Source organism: Ambystoma mexicanum, chromosome 1p (genome assembly GCF_040938575.1).
Source record: "Ambystoma mexicanum isolate Mex_15411 chromosome 1p, UKY_AmexF1_1, whole genome shotgun sequence".
Classification (NCBI taxonomy): domain Eukaryota; kingdom Metazoa; phylum Chordata; class Amphibia; order Caudata; family Ambystomatidae; genus Ambystoma; species Ambystoma mexicanum.
In genome coordinates, this window is record NC_090921.1 from 999,884,121 (window position 1) to 999,902,716 (window position 18,596).

Here is an 18,596-nt window from a genome sequence, read left to right on the forward strand (position 1 = left end):
AGAAACAAAAATATCTAAATGAAAACTACAATGTTTACTTTTCTCTTAATACTTAGGAATGTATTTCAGTAAGGGGGGGTTATTCAGGAGATATTCTCAAATCAGCCATTCGTCTGGGTAATGGAGGGTTTAGGTATTTATAGTTTTACATTCATGTCTATGCAATTGACACAATTTGTGTTAGATGAAAATGAAGAGAAATGTGCACACTGACCATAACAAAGCATCAACTGTACTGGCCCCAGTTAAATATTCTAGTTGTCCATTAGTCAATGTCATTTGTCTACAAAAGGGTCACTTGCTAAGCAACTATACCACTAGTTAAAAGTCTGCAAAATGCAACCTCACCATGCCGTAGACAGTGCTCTGGATCAGAGAAAGAACAACAGACACGCTCCTGCCTCTGAGAAAGATCCTTTCCTCCCCCAGCTCACAGCCAGCTAATACCAGGCATTGAGAACGTGAAAAGGGAACAAACTGCAGCCTCCATCTTAAGAAATTGAAATGTATGCTTTGATGCGTGGAAGCACACATTATGAATTAACATCATGTAATAGAACTTCGGGCAGGTTCCTATTCATATCTATTAGACATTTTGTGGAAGATCTCTAATCAGAACCCTGGCATTCTGCATTCTCCTCCCAACTGGTTAGGAATTGTCTGTGTTGTCTGCTTGCATTGCTGTAGCCAATTCCCAACCAGTTATGGAGAAACTCATATTAATGGATTCACCACAAAGTAGATGTTCCTCATTTATTCAGCATTCCAGTTGCCTGTGGTACCACAGGCAGTTCCCAAACAGTTGGGAATGAGGGTGAACAGGAACTAAAAGTATCAGAATCACAGTGAAGGTTATCTTTCTTGGTTTATGAAATATGTGTATAAATGACAAGCATTCCCAAGAACAATATTAATGCATATGTGCGTGAACAGATCTTACGTTGGGGCAGGGGTTTGCAAACTCACGGCTCTCCGGAGGTTTTCTTCTACAAATCCCCCCAGCCTACATAATCAATAGTGATGGATTGAGGGAGTTGTAGTCCAAAACACCTGGAGATCTGCAGGTTGAAAACCCCTACGTTAGGGAAATGGATGACTGATTAATTAGTTTACTGCTGTGATTAAATCATAACGCCAGTTGGAACAAAAGTAACTGCAGAAGAAGCTAAGGTTGGGCATGCTATTTACAAAATAATGTTGTTTATATCATCTCGGCTTCTAAATAAAACTGTGCAAGTGAGGTTAATTCAGCGAGAATGTGAGTGGGGGAGGAGACTCATAGATAGGAAAAATACAGTGCATCAATTAGTTGGATAAATGGAAATGATCACTACAATTAATTGCTGCAGCTATGCCCTGCCCTCAAAACTTTGCATGTTAAAACATCTACTTATCTGGTTTACAAGCTGATTTGTCTGAAATCATTTTCTCAACAAAGAAAGTCGAAAGGAAGCTGCTTGCAAACTCTGTGCAAAAATAAACCACTCCTGTCCGGTCCCTTCGAGTAATTACCATTCTCCAGTGGAACTCCCTCACACCACTTCATCATTGCCTGGTTTTAGGTAGCTGCTGCCTCTCCAAACAAGCTTGTATCCACACACTCTAACAATCAGTCCATGTCTCTAACTCTCTGGTAGAAACAGTATCCAGTGACGATAGTGAATATGATAATATTGAAACAACAATATAAGAACTAGCTTTTATTGATTAGATTTTCTAAAAAAAGGGTTTTGTACATTTTCAATGTATTAACTACAAAATTAGTTTTTCTGTTTGTTTGCTTATATTAAAAATAGGTTGTAGATATTTTGTAGTCTGTATTTGTGTGGTCTAGAGTTTCACATAGAACCATTCAAACACCTAGCACTCTGATTGTTAACACATGTACAGTGTTGCGTGTTTTATTTTGTACCTTGTTATGCTACTAGCTTTTCATTGTATATGTAAAAAGGTATACAAATATGAATATACCCAGACTTACAGAAAACAAATACACAATTAAAATGACAGCATGGCTTAAAAATTGAAATATTAAGGGACACCTCCTATAGACGTATGATCATCCCAGAAACATGATGAGCAAGAGGCTTGCAAGATGTGAAGCCCATCCAACTGTAGAGTAAATCCTAACACTAATAAAAGGTTTAAGCTATTTGCTCCTTCCTTCAGGGCATTGGCATATGATTTCTGACATTAAGCAGCTGTTTTAAGAAGAAGCATGCCCCCTGTGTGAAGGCAAACCTTTTCCCTCCTGGCACTAAGGAAAAGTATGAGGAGTTGGATCGTGCTCTTGCTGCTTGGCACTGTGGGTCCTTGCATTACAATGGGTGCTTATTATTGCATTCTGTATTCAGCTCTGGGAGATGTGAAAAATTACTTAACACTTGTGGGAAATGTGGATGTGATTTCTACAGTTGTAGGGGCTTGAAACATCACAACCTGCTTTGGTAGGTCGGTTCTGTGGTTCCTGGCACTGAGATTCTGGGTGTGTAATAATAACTAATAGGAACAATCAAGCAGCTCTTTCCTGAAAGACTAGAATTATAAACAACAGCGCCTGTCTACCACTCCCCAAATGCATACTTCACAACTAAACAAACAAAAATACAATGACAGGCGGAAGCTCAGCAGCCACACAGATACCCTAACAAAAAACATGCACAACTACATAGATATGTGTAACAACTACGCAGATGCACAAAGCAACGACACACAGATACCTTTTTTTAAATGCAATGAGACACACACTATATAGCAACAGCCACAGCAGCACACCAATACTTTTCAGTAAAGCACATATAAACCAACATGGATGCATAACATTTGAGGCATAACAGCCAGCAAATTCCAGAACATCAGAGATGCTGCCATGATTGCGACTCCAAATTGCCAGAGCTGCGATCAAAATGAGAAACAAACTCTGAGACATTTGATGAGTCACTGTCCTGGCACTATGGAGTTAAGAATGCAAAGGTTGGAAAGATTTGCCCCCGACCCATGGTGGATTGAGACAGATTGTTTCTGGAATAGGTTGGTATCGGGCCATGAGTTTTTTCTGACCCTTGAGGTGGTAAAAGTATTGCGGGATATGAATTTGTTGAAATCAATTGTATGATCAGGCAGTTGTCTTGTTTTTTTCTTTTGTTTTCTTTTAGTGATAATATGGATATAATGAATTTTTTTAAACCAATTGTATGAACAGACAATTTTCTTTTTCTTTTATTGTTAATATGGATATAATGAATTTGTATTTCTGCTGTTGTTTTTATCTGTAATGTATGTGGAACGTTTGTGAAAAGTCACATTTTATTTTGTATTGTTTTGACTATATCACAATAAAATTAAAATAAAAAAGCAAACTCATTAGCCCATGCATGCTTTTAGACTCTACAATCGTGGATTGTCTTTAAGAGATAGTGATTTGAATGCCTTATCTTCAACAGAATGTCACCTTCTCTGAATTATTAACGTGGCTGGTGAAAAACCTCAAAGAAAATTATGCATACAAAATAATAGCGCCAGTGTAAGGAGGCGAAAGCATGTTCTTAACTGGCCCTCCTCTTGTCTCACTATTGCTTACTTGTTTTTGCAGGTAGTGAATTTTACTAGTCAGGTGCGTGGGACGCAAACTCAGACCATCCTTCTCTCAAACAAGACCAACTCTTCCTGGACTTTGCACCCCATCATGGAAGGAGAATACTGGAAAGGACCAGAAATTGTCATCGTAGATGCCCATCAACAGAACAAGCCATATGAGGTTACCTACAGACCACTCACCATGACGACAGAAGGCAATAAGCACCAGGTACAGAAAGAAAAAAATGCAGCACTACCAACTTCATTTAGCTTTTGATTCCTGAGACAGATAGCCATACAAACTTCCAGACTCCAAAGTATGATTGAAGGGTTTTTATTTTGGCACAATGTAAGATGTGCAATTTTCTTAATGTAGCATGCTGGGGCTACACAAGTGGGTGTCTCTGCTTCACCCTCCCTTGCCTATCTATCTGACTACTCCATTTAAAGAGCTGGTGAAGTATTGTCATCAATGTTCTCCCTCGCCTAGACGCCTCTAAATCCTGTGTGCCAACTAGCAACAGGTAACCCCACTATCTAAAAGCTAACTGTCTTGAGTGCCTAAAGGCTGTAGCCTTCTTTATCTGACTACCTTTTGGGTTCTTCTAATGGGTTCCCTATCTGACTACTCCCTTTAAAGAACTGGTGAAGTATTGCCATCAATGTTGTGCCACTGCAAAATCCCAGCTCCTTTCTCTCCTTTCACATACTCAATCAATCTCTCTCTCTCTCTCTTTCTCTATCTCTCTCTCTCTCTCTCGCTCTCTTCTTTACTTGATGTTCCTACACTCCACTCTATTCTACTTTTTCCCTTCGTCCTCCCACTCTCTACTTCTCCCTTCCTATCTCCTCCCACTGTCCACTTCTGTACCTCCAGTGTTCACACACTCTTGTCTCTCCTTCTGTCTCTCCTATATTCTACCTCCTCTCCCTTCTCTTTGCTCCTCTGTCTTCCCTTCTCTCCTTGATCCTCTCTCCAGTCCTCTCCCTCCACCTCTCTACTCCCCTCTCACTTCACATCTCTCCGCTCCCTTTACTCTCCTCTCTCCATACCCTTCTCCCCCTCCCCCCTCGTTCACCTTATCCCCCTGTTACCCCTATAGTGCTTGCTTATTCTCTCTACCTTTATCCCCTTTCACTCAACACACCAAGCACTCACTCACTCACAGCCTCAGTCTTACAAACTGGTACCTTCCTCGCTCACCACCAGCACCTCAAATTCAATAGCCTCTGCCAAAATCCCTGCAATGCTTCTCTCCACCGTCCTTCCTCCACTTGGTATCTCAGTCCACCTCCTCTCTTCCTGACCTCACCCAAACACCCCTCACTCTGCTCTTATGAGCCAGGTGTTCTATTCCTTCCTTACTGTTCTTAACCTTCCACTCGTATCCATTGGTCTAAGTCCCCATCTGACCCTACGTTCCAATCTATGGCTGCTCTTTCCCCCAGGGGTGGGCTTTCACATAGAAAGTCTTGATATGGCTTTGTTGGCTCTGCCACCTTTTTCTGTGAAATATTGGAATTCAGATTTGGGGTTGGAATACTATTGCGCTTGGTCTGTTTGCATCCTTCTCAGTATTTGTATTTGCTTCAGTGGGGCGAGCGGCTCTGTCAATGCAGTTGCTTCAGAAACACAATGCAGTTGCTCCTCTCTCCGGGTTCGGCTGTTGTTAGGCAAGATTGTACACAGTACCCTTTGCATACACTACAACAACCCTGACCTCCTGGCAATAGGAACCCAACATTTGGTATAAGTCTGTACTACACAGGTTGGTAGCGTGTTGAGCAGCCAGGCTTATGTCAAGAGGGGTCAATGTGAGCTGTAAGGGAGTTACACAGAGATTCCCAGTGACAAGTATTCAAATAAACTCTTACTCACAAGGTTTCTTGTTTAAACAATTATTAATTTAACAGTCAGAGTAAGCCTTCTTCAGAAGGGGGCAATATAATAGTAACACACAAATACACTCCGAAATCCACACTCTTAATATTTCTAAATCAGTAAGTACCCTTTTGGGATGGCACACATACACTTCCTACACCCTCAGGTGACTATAGTAACTAGGACACTGTGGACATTAATATACCACTGTTTGCATTTAAAATCAGACTTAAGAATTTGGCAAAGAAAATGATTATTAGAACAGAACAAGAGATCACACAAATATTCTGAAGCAGGTAAGTAGTTCTCATTCTCGGGACCTCGGGACCCGGACCCGGTACATCCCCATTCCCATTTGAGCCCCTATAGGGCTCAATGGGAATGGGGAGGATGCTAACAACAGGCCCGTTAATGACGGGCCCGTTGTTAGCGTCCTGGCCTGGCGTCCTGAGCGGGACCCGCTGCAGACCTCGTAATGAGGCAGCCCCTAATGAACAGTGCGGGTCCCTTACCGGCACCGTTCATTACGGGTCTGCACTCGTAGTAATGAGGCCCAATGTCAGAGGGCAGAAGAGTCATTCAGGGAGCCAGGCTAGGCCAAGGTCAATTAGGCAAAAGTCTAGGTGAGCTTGAAGCACTTCTTGCAGGTAAATAAAAGTGTTGCATAATGTTTTAGAAGTCTTCATAGAAAAGAAGAATTCAAAGTAGGGCCATAAGCTGTTCATACTTGTGAAGTAAAGAAGCTATCAGCAACTCTACAGAGCAACCACAGCAGGTTTCTCCAACAAAAAGGGCAGCAGATGACTTCAGTTCCTGTGCAGCTCCGAAGATCCTGGTATTGCTGGACCTCAGTCATGGGGACAAGAGGGAGGATGTCTGGGGACTCCTGCACTGCAATGGGACGGTCACTGACCACAACCGGCAATCTTCAAACAAATGGCACTTCGGTCATTCGGCTCCTCGCGTCTACTGCTAATAGCAACACAGCGGTTCCTGGCTGTCGAGATGGCCTTTCCTTGCATCTCGGGTCCAGCACTCCGTGGAGGTGGCTCAGGCTCAGTCAGTCCTGCTTCCTGGGAGTCCGGAGGATCTTCCTGGAGCTCTTGGCTATCTCAAAAGCAACACACACGATTTGGTGTTCCTCTCCCTGGCCATTCGGTTCCAGCAGCAACTGCAGTGCAATTTCATCCAGCTCCGTGAGGATGTCCAGGTGGCTTACTTTGGAGTTGATTGGTCCCACCAACTCAAAGGGAGAAGTTGTCCTTGCCAGCGCTTCTCTTTCGATAGGAATTTAGAGTTTGAGCACAGCAGCAGAGCTTCACTGGGCAAACCAACGGTCCAAGAGTTGCAGCAGGCGTCCTCTTCAAGTTCTTCGGATTCTTTCGTCCAATGGTCGACTCTGCCTTCCAAGCCAAAAGGGCCTCACCTTTTATGCAGGTTTCTCCCATTCATTTGAGCCTAGTGGTCAGTCACCCAGCAGGGTGGCTGTCCTTGCCAGACAGCCAGCCGGCCAATCACCTGCATTCCTGTCTCCTAGGAGCCTGTTGGGGTGTAAGAGAATTATACTGCGTTTCTCTCAAGGTGTTGTCCCTCGTCCATTAGGGCCCCCCTATGAGATCCACCCACTGATCACCACCCCAGGGGGACTATTGGGTAGCAGCCTCACCTCCCTGGCCTCATAGAAAGAGGCTTCCCCAGAGAGGAAGGCACAATATCTGCAGATTCGTCAAACTACTGACTTTTATTAGGAGAACATTTTGCAGCATACAGACTTGGTTAAAGACTTTCGTTGGTGCACTTTACAAAGGAAGGAGCCTCAAGAGGCTGAAGTGAAGCCGTGTGAAACTTTGAGTTTCCCTGAACTTTCAGTTAGCCCCAGTCCCTGGAGTAGTCCCAACATTCTTTTGCGCCTTGTGCCTACTGTGTATTTTATGTTGCCTCTCCGTGTCACAATTCCCAAATAAATCACTTTCATTTTATGTTTAGTCAGTCTGGTACTGCGATCCCAATCACTGACATGACAGCACAATCACCTGATTGTTACTGCATCACATCCTTTTGTCCAATATTTGGTGCAAAGGAATTATTTGTATTGGTTTGTTTCGGATAGGTGGTTGCAGACACCCCAATATCAGCGACGGACTGGGAACTCGGAGGCCCTTCGCATATTGATTGTATGTGATGCATGCAGCAATGTAAACAAATCTGAATGCCCTCACTAAAGGCCAATAGCATAGATACCTAGAATGAAATCTCCAGGCTTGCCTGTTGACCAGTCAGCCACTGCTCAATACACATCCAAACCAGGTTTATGTCACAAGTAAATCTGTGCTAGCTATCCACGATTGGATAACCACTCAAGTTTGAATAGTGCAGTTTCTTTGATGGTTAGGCTTGAGTCTCCCCCAGTCCAGGTTTCTGTACACGAGATGGGGATCTGGAGCCATTTCTTAAGTCACCCAGCCTAACCAGGAATCCAAAGCATGACAGTTAACAGAGGTATACTGGAACCTGTTGCTGCGACAACCATTGCCAATACCAATTCTTGTAAGGTAAATCTCCCTCCTCTATTGACCCGGTATTGGCCAAAGGGCAAGAATCCTTTGAAGGTGTCTTCTTTACTTAAACTAGTAGGCACAACCAATTCACAGTTCTGCACATTTCTGGACATCGTCTTGGAGCTTCTGGAAGCTGTGGGCCTCTAGCCAGTCTTCATCATCCCAAGTGGGAGTTCCTCCATGCGTAGACATTGTGCATCCCTCAGTGCTGTGTAACATAGTAGAGGGCTCTGATTTCTTCACTTTGCTTCTGTTGCTCCTAGAAGGTTCTTGTTAGGGGTGCAATCCTTTGTCCTGTTTCACTGTAGCCTATGGATCCTTTCTCTGTCACCAAGATTATTTCTCTTCACAACTGCTTCATTGTGGCCCTTACTCATCATGGGCACCAAAGCAAAGGTCCATTCATAGTTGGAAGTCTGAGGTACAGCGCGTGTTGTGTCTGAAACCGAAGCCTTGCCACTCCTGACACTGAAAAGTACTCTGAACCCACGATCACTGAACCTTCATCAAAGCAACCAGTGGTGAGAGAAGGTATCCCCAGGCCTATGTGTAGTCATTGATCTTCGAGGTCAGGGTTTGTTGAGATTTGTTGCATACCTCTTTCTTTGCCCCCATGAGCCCATAATATCCAAAAAGGCATAAAGTCCACTCTTGAGCAACCCTTGCCTTACCTTTGGTGACGTAACCTAGGCACAGTAATCTCTTTTGTGGCTACCCTAGATTCCATATTAGGTAGACACCTTTTTCCTTCAAGGAAAGCCTGTACGTACTATGACAAATGTTCCGATGTTGTCTCTTCTCCCCTAGGCGGAGCCCCTCCTCATGAGGCCAGGTAGGTGTGGTCACTAAACAGATCGTCCCCCTGGGAATGGTACTCTGCGGGAGGATCTCATGGGGAGGGATCCTCCCTATGAGACTAGGCACGACTGTCTGAAGAGAACACATTATACCTCTGCTTCGTTAGATCCTCTCTCTTCACACAAGCCAAACTTTCCTTCCCTGTTCCCTATCAGTGCCAATGTCCTTTGTTGTAAGGTCAACCAACTTAGTATGTTAGACCTGACTAACCGCCTTGAAAATACAAACTGCTTTCCATATAGCTCCAATAAAAGTACTTTGAAGAAGATGATGACCAGGAGTATGAAGATGACTCCAGAGAACCGTAGTGAACGGTCTAGTCTCTCGTGGCATTTGATTGGTCAAAGGAAATACAAAATATCAGAGGGAAATCAAGATGGAGAGAGCCATCCTCTGACGAGGAAACCCAGGAGATGTCGACCCAGGGAACAGGGGATCGCAACAGTAGACGCCGTGCACGGAGGCGAAGGGTAGAACATAAGTAGTCCAGGGAGAAGGAGCTACTTCGTAGGCTGCCCAAGCAAACCTGTGGGCATCACATAGTCCAGTATGCTGCCGGAAAGCAAAAGCGTAGCTCGAGAAGGGAGCAGAGACTGGTGGGGCAACCACTAGAAAGAAGGGAAACCCGAAGGCGGCTAGATACAGAAGGTCCAGCCCAAGGAAGAAGTTTTGACAGGCGAAGACGCTGCCAACCGGAGAATTCCTGAATCTACAGGAGCCTCATAGCAGAGTACCAGTGCTGCGAACCACACAAGCAGGTACGTGGGCAGACCGAGAGGTGCTAGAGGTCCAGGCCGAATCTGGGAGCAACTGCAGAACACGAAATAAGAGGGTCTGGGACCCGAACACACATGAAACCCAGAGAATAAGAGGGTCTGGGACCCTGAGAGAATCCGAGCCAGTACAGAAGGAAGTATATGCTTGGCAGGAGAGTAAACCAAGCTATTGCAGCAGCGCATTGCGAGTCTGGGACCCTCCCTCATGTGAGAGCCAGCGAGGTTCTGGGACCATGAGAGAAACAGACAATACAGAAGGAAGCATATGCTTGGCAGGAGAGTAAACCAAGTTATTGCAACCACGCATTGCAAGTCTGGGATCCACACCCACAAGGGAATCTGAGAATAAGAGGGTCTGGGACCCTGAAAGCAAAAGCGACTGGTCAGAAGAAAACATATGCTTTGCAGCAGAGTACACCAAGCTGATATAATACAGTATTGCGAGTCTGGGACTCACACCTGATCTAATAATACAGTGAAGTTCATTCAATAAGGTACAGGGTCTGGGACCCAAGGAAGTAAGAAAAGGAAAATAAACTACATAAGGAGAAGAGGAGTTCCTGAAGTAGAACCAGAAGGAATCCAGCAGAAAGGAGCCAACTCCTAATCCTTGGAGTAATACATTTTGGATAACATTCCTTTTGTCATTTTGACCACCCAAGACATTGGGAATTCATCTGTTGGCGAGAACTGCCATTACCACTTTAGTTTGGAAAAGAACACCCTTGCACACTAGATTTATGTTATAAGTGTTAGGGTCAGAAGTAGGGTTTTTGGGACATGACAGTGACTGACTATTTGTTTGACATTATGACACTGTCCTTAGATTTCTTTTAGGGACAGAGATGCCATTTTCCAAACACTTTTGTTGGTTAATGAAAGTTTATAACCAAAACTATGCCACCTTTTGTGCCTGAGCCTTACTTCTGCACCCTTGCAGTACCATCTTACAAATTGTGTCACTATAACTGAGTTTGACTATTGTACTGAGCCTGTTAAATCCTGTGGAAGATCTTTGGTAAAACGTATAACCTCCTCTTAGAACTACAAGAGTGTTGCTTACCCAAGACTATTGATGAACAATTATCCTTGAAATAGGTTTGGACTTCTTAATGTAGTGTTGCAGTTCGTCGCTGTGTTTTGTAAAATTATAAAGCTTGTGATATAACCTAACATATTTTCCCCCACTTCAGCTTGTGTAACAGTATATGCTGTGTCACTGTTTTGATCTAATCTGTAGTTCATGTCCCAATTGGACACCAAGGTTATTTTGTTTATATATAGAATAGTGTTTACTAGCCTTGTAGTTTACTGGCATTACTGCAACTATCTTGTTCTAGTAATACATATTTTTCTATATTTACCTGTGGGAATAATCTATTGCTTCTATGTGATCTGTACGTCTCCTCCCCTCCTTAGTCTAAGCCTTACTGTTCCGTCCTGTCATCAGTGAGAAATGTGGTGTACCTTTTTGGAAACCCTACTGGTTCCCTAAGCGTGGTCCCTAAGAATTCTGTGCCACTAGTGGTTCTAAAAATTCTTAATGAAACATACTAACAGTGACTTTTACATTTTTATTGTGACTGTTAAATTGCCAATTGTAGTATTAAAACTTCCATAATTTGGGGCTGCAGTTCAAAATCATTTCTAACAGTAAATCGCTGTATCATTGTACTTTAAAGTTGTATAAACGATTAACATTTCACTGCATAACTGTGCATTAAAATGGTACTCTATGAAAAAACTGCATACCTAAATCGACTATGCTTCTGACTCAACTTGTAATGGAGTGGACATCGTATTAACCGTGCAGGTTAATTCTGGGGATGACTGTGAGGAGGGAACAGGGGCATCTGTTGCAGATGTATCATTGAAAGGAATCGCAGTAGAAAACCTTGAGTGAGTCCTCTTCCTCTGCCAAATGTCATCCCATCTGTGTGGGATTGTACAAGCCTCGAATCCTTATGACCTCTCCTACCCTATTTTTCCTATGTCACCAGGGCTCTGTTTTCTTCCCGCTCCCTGACGGTACAGGATTACAGTACATTTTGCAGGGCCTCTCTGAGCCTCCAAAGGCCTCTGGGACTGTTATCCGTGAAGTGCCATGCAAGACGACTTACATTGAGCTGCTCTCTGTCGCCAACTGGCTGAACAAAGCACAGAGGTAAGAGTGTCAAAGCAGTAAATGGACCAAAAATGCTGCAGTCCGGGCACACATTCTTACACTGAAAAGGGAGGGGAGTAGTGTGGGGGTGTTGGGGGGGGGGGGGTCCTGACTGGGGGGGGGGGTTAGTTTGTGTGTGTTGCATACTTGTGTAGTTGCACCACCACTTAGAAACTCCCCTTCATGTTTTCCAACATATAATATCTTTAAATGACTGCGCCTATTCCAACGTCTTATCCGTACACATCACAATATGTTGTTTATTTATTTTGGATTTGTAGAGCGCACTGCAGCCCATAGTCATCGAGGCGCTAAAAGGAAATTTAAGAAGGCTTGCTTGAGGGTTACAGGAAGCAGCCCGAATATGGATACTTGATACAGAATGCTTGGTTACAGAAGGTTTGGTTACATGCTAGAAGTTACAGTGCAAAGTACAGTAGCATAGGCAAGAATAGAGGCAACATATAAGATGCAAAGCCTATAGGACAGTCCATTCATGATATCGTAGTTAGGCTAAGGAAAAGTTACATGCATGGTAACTAGCAGATGTGGACTGGGATTTTAGACAAACAGCCTAGTTTTTATGGCTTTGCGGAAGGCTGCATGTGAGTCAATGGTCCTGATCTGGGCTAGGAGAGTGTTCCAGAAGGTTGCGGCCATGGTTGGGAAACAACCTGTTCTTTTATTTTCTGGCCCATTGGGACGAAGTCCCCTGCCTGCTGGCCATAGCAGGTTTCAGGTCACGCATCTGTCCAGTAGTGGTGCACAGAGTGCGAAGGGGTTTCTAAAGTGGAAGAGGAATTTATTAAACTCTTTTAATTAAAATTGTTTAGTAGTTCGTGGTGGTTGAGGGACTTGGGAAATGAGGGAGGAAAGAGGTTTGGAAAAGTGCTGGACTTGATAATAAATAGAACTACTTTTGTACAGGTATGAGGCCATTCCCAAACCAAAATGGGGGAAAGACAACAGGTTGTTCATTGGCCAGGGAAGTGGGCTGATTGTGAGCAATCAACATTCTAAACTGCCTTCCATCAAAGAGTTCATGTAAGAAGGTCATGTTTTCTACTCCAAGTTTCCTGTCAGATTAGTCCACTTGAGATAAGTCAGCAAGGGAACTAAAGATGATGTGGGACATTAGAAGAAATCACGGTGGGGCACAGCGGTTCAGGAAAGAAACGTTGCTTGTTTTATATGATGAATTATATGAGCAACCTTTTCTCTGTTGGAAACAGCCCAGGGCATCTTAGAGCAAAGACTTGTACCTTGATTTCACTGTTCAGCAGCATCAAGTTCCCCCGATCCTTTCTTTCCATTTCACAGCGACGTGAAGAGTCCTTTAGTTTCCAGTGCACATGCGCACCCCAAGCTGAAATATTTGTTTTAGAGCCTGGTCTCCACACGGCACCAGTGCAAACATGCGTCAGGGAGACACTTATCCAACGTCAGAAGAGCGAAGGAGGTGTGGTCAAGGGCGGTTGTGATGGTTCCATTCCTGGCCGAATTAACTAACCAGCTGATTCCAGCTGCGCACAATATATTATGCAGGGAAAACCAGGGGAAATACATGTTTGAAGCAATTAATTATTTGTATTTGTATGTATTAATTTATATAGCGCTTTAGGCCAAAGCGCTGCACAATTGAACAACTTGATACAAAGAACATAACATAACAAATAACGGTAGAAGCAAATTACAGTATGAATCAATCAATTAACAAACCATTAAGAAGAGCAATAAGACTGGAGGGAATAAGGAGAGAAAAGCAGTGGGAATATGGGGGAGATGAGGGGAGGAGGAGGAGGAGGGGGAGCAAGAGAGAGGGGTGGTAGGGAGTGGAAGGAAGGAATCAAGGGAAAGGAGAAAGAAAGGAGGAGGAGCAGGAAGGGGAGGGAGTTTCAAGGCGGGGTGGAGAAGGAGAGATTTAAGGGAGGTGCGAAATGAGGAGAAAGTAGGAATAGAACGAATTGAGAGAGGTAGGTGCAAGTGAGCTAGGAGTTAGAAGGAGCGGAAATGGGAGGGGCACAAGGGGATGGAGTGACAGTCAGAAGGAACTGATCAGCTGAACGAAGGGAGCGGAAGGGAGTGTAGAAAGAGAGGAGGGAGGAGAGGTAGGGGGGAGTGAGTCCATGTTGAGATTTGAAGACAAGGCAGAGGAAGTGAAATTTAAGTTGAGAGTGAAATGGAAGCCATCCAAGGGAGGAGAGGGAAGCTGAGATAGAGTCACGGGAGGTAAGGAGACAGAGAAGGTATGGACAGCAGAGTGGTAGATGGACTTGAGAGGATCAAGATGAGAAGTAGGTAGGCCAAAGAGTAAGGAGGAGCAGTAGAAGAGGCGAGAGAAGATAAGAGAAGAGATTATAAGTTTAGTAGCATGAAAGGTAAGAGAAGGGCGGATTTTGCGAATATTGAAGAGGTGGTAGCGACAGGCATGAGAAGCGAGAGAGATGTGGTGGGAGAAAGAGAGTGAGGAGTCAAAGTGGACGCCTAAGTTACGGGCGTGGAAGGAGATAGGGAGATTAGTGGGAGGGAAATGAATGAAAGGCGGAGGGGAGGGAGGGGGAAGAGAGTTGGAGGGGAAAAAGACGACTTCAGTCTGTTCAGTGTTGAGGGAGAGAAAGCGGGAAGACATCGTTTTTTATGGCAGTGAGGCAGGACAAGAGTTTCAGGTGGAGGTCAGATGCCAAAGGAGGAGATAACGGGGGCAAGGAGGGAGGTATAGAGTGAGAAAAGGAAAGGACCAAGCACAGAGCCCTGATGTACGCCGTACTCAAGAGGTTGGGATGGAGAGGACCGGCCACCCCAGGAGACAGTGAAAGAGCGGGAGGAGAGGTAGGAGGATAGCCAGTTAAGGACAGAGTCTGTGAATCCAAAGTAGGAGAGAGTGTTAAGAAGGGAGGGGGTGATCGACAGTGTCAAACGCAGCAGAGAGGTCAAGAAGAATGAGGACTGAGGATTGCTTAGAGTGTCGAGCAGAGAGAAGGGAGTTAAGGATATAGGTAAGAGCAGTTTCAGGAGAGTGTTTAGGATGCAAGCCAGATTGGGAGGGGGTAGGAGGGAGAGATGTGTGACAAAGGTTGAGAGCTGGGAGTAGGCAATGCACTCTAACAGCTTAGAGAGGAATGGAAGAAGAGAAATAGGATGGAAGTTAGAGGTAAGAAGGGGATTAGCCGAAGGTTTCTTCAAAATAGGGATGATAGTGGCATTTTTGAAAGCGGAGGGGAAGGTGCCCAATGAAAGGCAGGTGTTGAAGAAGGTAGTAAGGTAGGGGATGAAAAGAGGGTAGATCTTGGGGATAAGGAGGGATGGGAGAGGGTCAGTAGGGGTGGATGTAGGGTGGGCTTTGGAGAGGAGGGTGGAGACTTCTGAGGGGGAAACAGGTGAGAAGACGGACATGAAGGTGGATGGGAGAGGCAGAGGAGAGGAGGGGGAAAAGAGGAACAGCTGATTTTTTGCCAAAGGGCAAGAATCTTGGAGGAGAAGAAGTTAGCAAAGTCAGAAGGAGAAAGGGTAGAGGAGGATGAGGGATCAGGGGTAGGAGGGGAGAGAAGTCATGAGCGAGTTTGAAAGATGCGTAAAGGGTGAGATGCTTGGGAGTGAAAAAGGCTAGAGTAGTAGGATTGTTTAGCTGAGGCCAGACAAGAGTCATAAAGAGAGTGGTACGAAAAATAAGAGGTTTTGTTGGAAAGTGAAGGGGATTTGAGCCAGAGTGTCTCAAGATGTCTGAGGAGACGTCACATAGAGAGAAGTTGAGGGGTGAGCCATGGTTGAGGGGGTTTCCGGGTTGGACGGAAGAAAGAAAGGGGGTAGAGTTGATCAAGGGTAGAGGAAATAGAAGAGAGAGAGGATACAACATCATTGGCAGATAGTAAAGAGAAATCATGGAGAGAGGGAAGAGAAGAAGAGCAGGTGTCAATGAAGAGGGAAGGATCAAAGTTGCGAAGATCCCGTCGTGAGAAGATGGGTGGAGAGGGCCTAGTGTCAGGTGGGTGTGGAAGGGGGTAAGGGAGAAGGAGAGTAAGTTATGATCTGAGAGGTAGATAGGAAGAGTAGAGACAGGAGAAGAAGGGTAGGAAGAATTGAAAATGAGGTCTAGAGTGGAGCCAGAGGAGTGAGTAGGAGAAGAAGGAAGAGGGGAAAGGAGGTAAGAGTTAAGGATGGAGAAGAGGGGTGAGGAATAAGGGGAAGAAGATAAGTGAAGGTTGAAGTCACTGAGTACAGTTAGAGGAGTGGGGGAGGGAGAGATAAGCGAAAGGAGGTGGTCAAGGTCTTCATAGAAGGAAGAGAGGACCAGGAGGTCGATAGATGATTAGAAAGGAAATGGGGTGAGGAGAGGAGAAAGATTTGTAGAGAAATTCAAAGGAAGGAAAAAGAAGACAAGATGGTGAAGAGGAGGAGGAAAGGTTTTTAGGGTGGTAGAGGAGGCCGATACCTCCACCACGGCCAGTAGCACAAGGGATGTGAGAGAAGGAAGATGAGGAGGGGATAGAGAAGCGGGTACAGGGGTGTTGTGGGGGGGGGTCCAGGTTTCAGTTAGACATAGAAAATGAAGGTTGAGACGGAAGAACATGTTGAGGACAGCTGCAGTCTTGGTTCAGATGGATCTGGCGTTCCAGAGAGCAATGTTCATGAGGCTGGAGTGATGAGCAGTAGGGGGGTAGAGAAGATTAGGGCGGGAAGAGAGGATAGGTGTGGGATAGGAAGAGTGGGGGAGGGGATCGGAGGAGGGAGCGGGCATGAGGAAAAGGGAACAGGAAGTAGGAGGGAAAGGGAGAGGAGGGGTGAGAGAAAGGGAGGGGAGGAAATAGAGGATGGAGAAGAAGAGATTTGGCAGAACACATAACAGAGGGAGCAAGTGAGACGAGCGCTATGGTGATCCTTTGCTGAAAAGTCTTATAATGGTTAGACAGGGATCTATATAACAGATGTAGTTGAGTCTGCGCTGGCCTAGAAGACGAGAAGGCACTGATTGGAGTGCCGGCTGCAACATAGGATGCTGCTCAGTTTGTAGGGTGGAAAGAAGAAAGTCAGGACGTACAAGATCAGGGGCAGGCAGCGAGAAGTTATAGGGACCAAGTTGGGAGGAGGCTTAGCTGTGTAGGCTATGGAGGTGGCAGAGAGTTGGGGGGGGGAATTGGAACAGGAGCAGGTAATGAGGAGTGGTTGGGCCAAGTGGTCAAAAGATGGTGACCGAGTTGCGGGGAGGTTGGAGGAGGCACAGGTGTGGAGATTGTAAGGAAGGTGGCTGAGAGTCAGGGTGGGATAGAGTAGGAGTAGGTAATAAGGAGTGGTTTGGTCTGAGCTAGGAAGGAGGGAGGAAGGTCAGACTGCAGGAAAGTGTGGTAGGTAGAAGGCAAGGAGTGAGAGGTATTGGTTGGGTCCGGGCTGGAAAGGAAGGGGGAGGCGGGGTACGGGTGTGGAGAGTGAAAGGCGTGTGTCAGGCAAGAAGAGGGAAGGGTGGGAGCTGGGGTACTTAGTGAGTGCAAGTTGGGCCCACAGCGGTGAAGGGTTAGGTAGTAGAGACTGTGTGGAGGGTAGTTGAGCTACCCTGCGGTTGGGGTAGAGTTGGAGCTGCTGGCAGGGAGGTACGTAGCAATGAGAATGAAACCGTAGAGTAGTGGGCCACAGGAGTAGGTGGTAGTGTCAGTTTGCACAGCAGTGCGGAAGCGATCCGTTCACCAGGAGCCCTCTACAGTAGATGGAAGTGTAGATGGAAAGGCTGGGCAGACTGTGCAGTGGAGCAGATGCAGTTCGTGGGCAGTGGCCCGATCCAGCAGATAGAGGAGACGGGCTGTACAGCGGTGAGGTACACTGTTAATCAGTGGTGGTCAGTGGACTACTGCAGGCGATGGAGCCAGGCTGCGCTGTGGTGCAGATGCAGACTGTAAGGTATCAGGCTGCACAATAGTGAAGTAACCGTTAGTCAGTGGTGGTTAGTGGACTGCTGTAGGAGATGGTGCCAGGCTGCGCAGTGGTGCAGGTGTAGACCGCCAGACTCAGCGATTCCCGAAGGCAATGCAGGCCGGAAACAGATGGAGGCCACTGCGGGGTAGAGCTGGAGTAGCCGGGATGAGGTGCGCGGCGGAGTGGGCGCTGTCTGCCAGCCAGTGGCCCACACAAGTATGGAAATACCGGGAAGTAGAGTGCTAGGGTGCAGGGTAGGAGGCCGCGGCAGGGGGAAGAGCTGGAGCAGCCAGCAGGAGGTGCCCGGTGGTGCAGGCGCAGTCCACCAGCCAGTGGTCCACAGCAATAGATGGGAATGCCCGGGAACATATGCAGTCCAGTGTCAGCAGTCGCCGCCGCAGATGGTGGTGTTGGAGTGCGGGAGGGCACTGCAATCCTGGAGGCAGTGTTGGCCACAGCGGGATGGATATCAAGCGGGAGGAGGCCGCAGCTTAGACAGGCTGGATCTTCCAGTGGATGTCCTGTAGCGAAGAGCGGGTGGGCACCGTGGTCACAGAGGCCGTGCCGGCTGCTGCGGGGGGATGGCCACAAGTTGGAAGAGGCCACAGACGGGACAGGGAGGAACCCTCCAAGGACAGCCCGCAGCAATCGGTGGGGGGGGGAGGGGGGGCACCGCGTTCCCGGAGGCTGTGTCGGCCGTAGCGGGGATGGCCACAGAACAGGAAGAGGCCGCAGCAGGGACAGGCCAGAGCCCTCTAGAGGCAGGCCTGCAGTGGAGAGCGGGAGGGCACCATGGACCTGGTGGCTGTGTCGTCCGCAGCGGGGATGGCCACAGAACAGGAAGAGGCCGCAGCAGGGACAGGCCTGAGCCCTCCAAAGGC

General features: G+C 46.3%; 1 protein-coding gene across 1 annotated transcript in view; it reads left to right on the forward strand.

Moving 5' to 3' along the window:
* The window catches only part of HYDIN (HYDIN axonemal central pair apparatus protein), a 3,273,799-nt gene that overhangs the window by 3,165,413 nt on the left and 89,790 nt on the right, over positions 1–18,596 (forward strand). The window contains exons 81-82 of the mRNA XM_069654775.1: positions 3,593–3,805; positions 11,651–11,814. Of these exons, the coding sequence (XP_069510876.1) occupies positions 3,593–3,805; positions 11,651–11,814 (377 nt within the window). The remainder of the gene's footprint in view (positions 1–3,592; positions 3,806–11,650; positions 11,815–18,596) is intronic.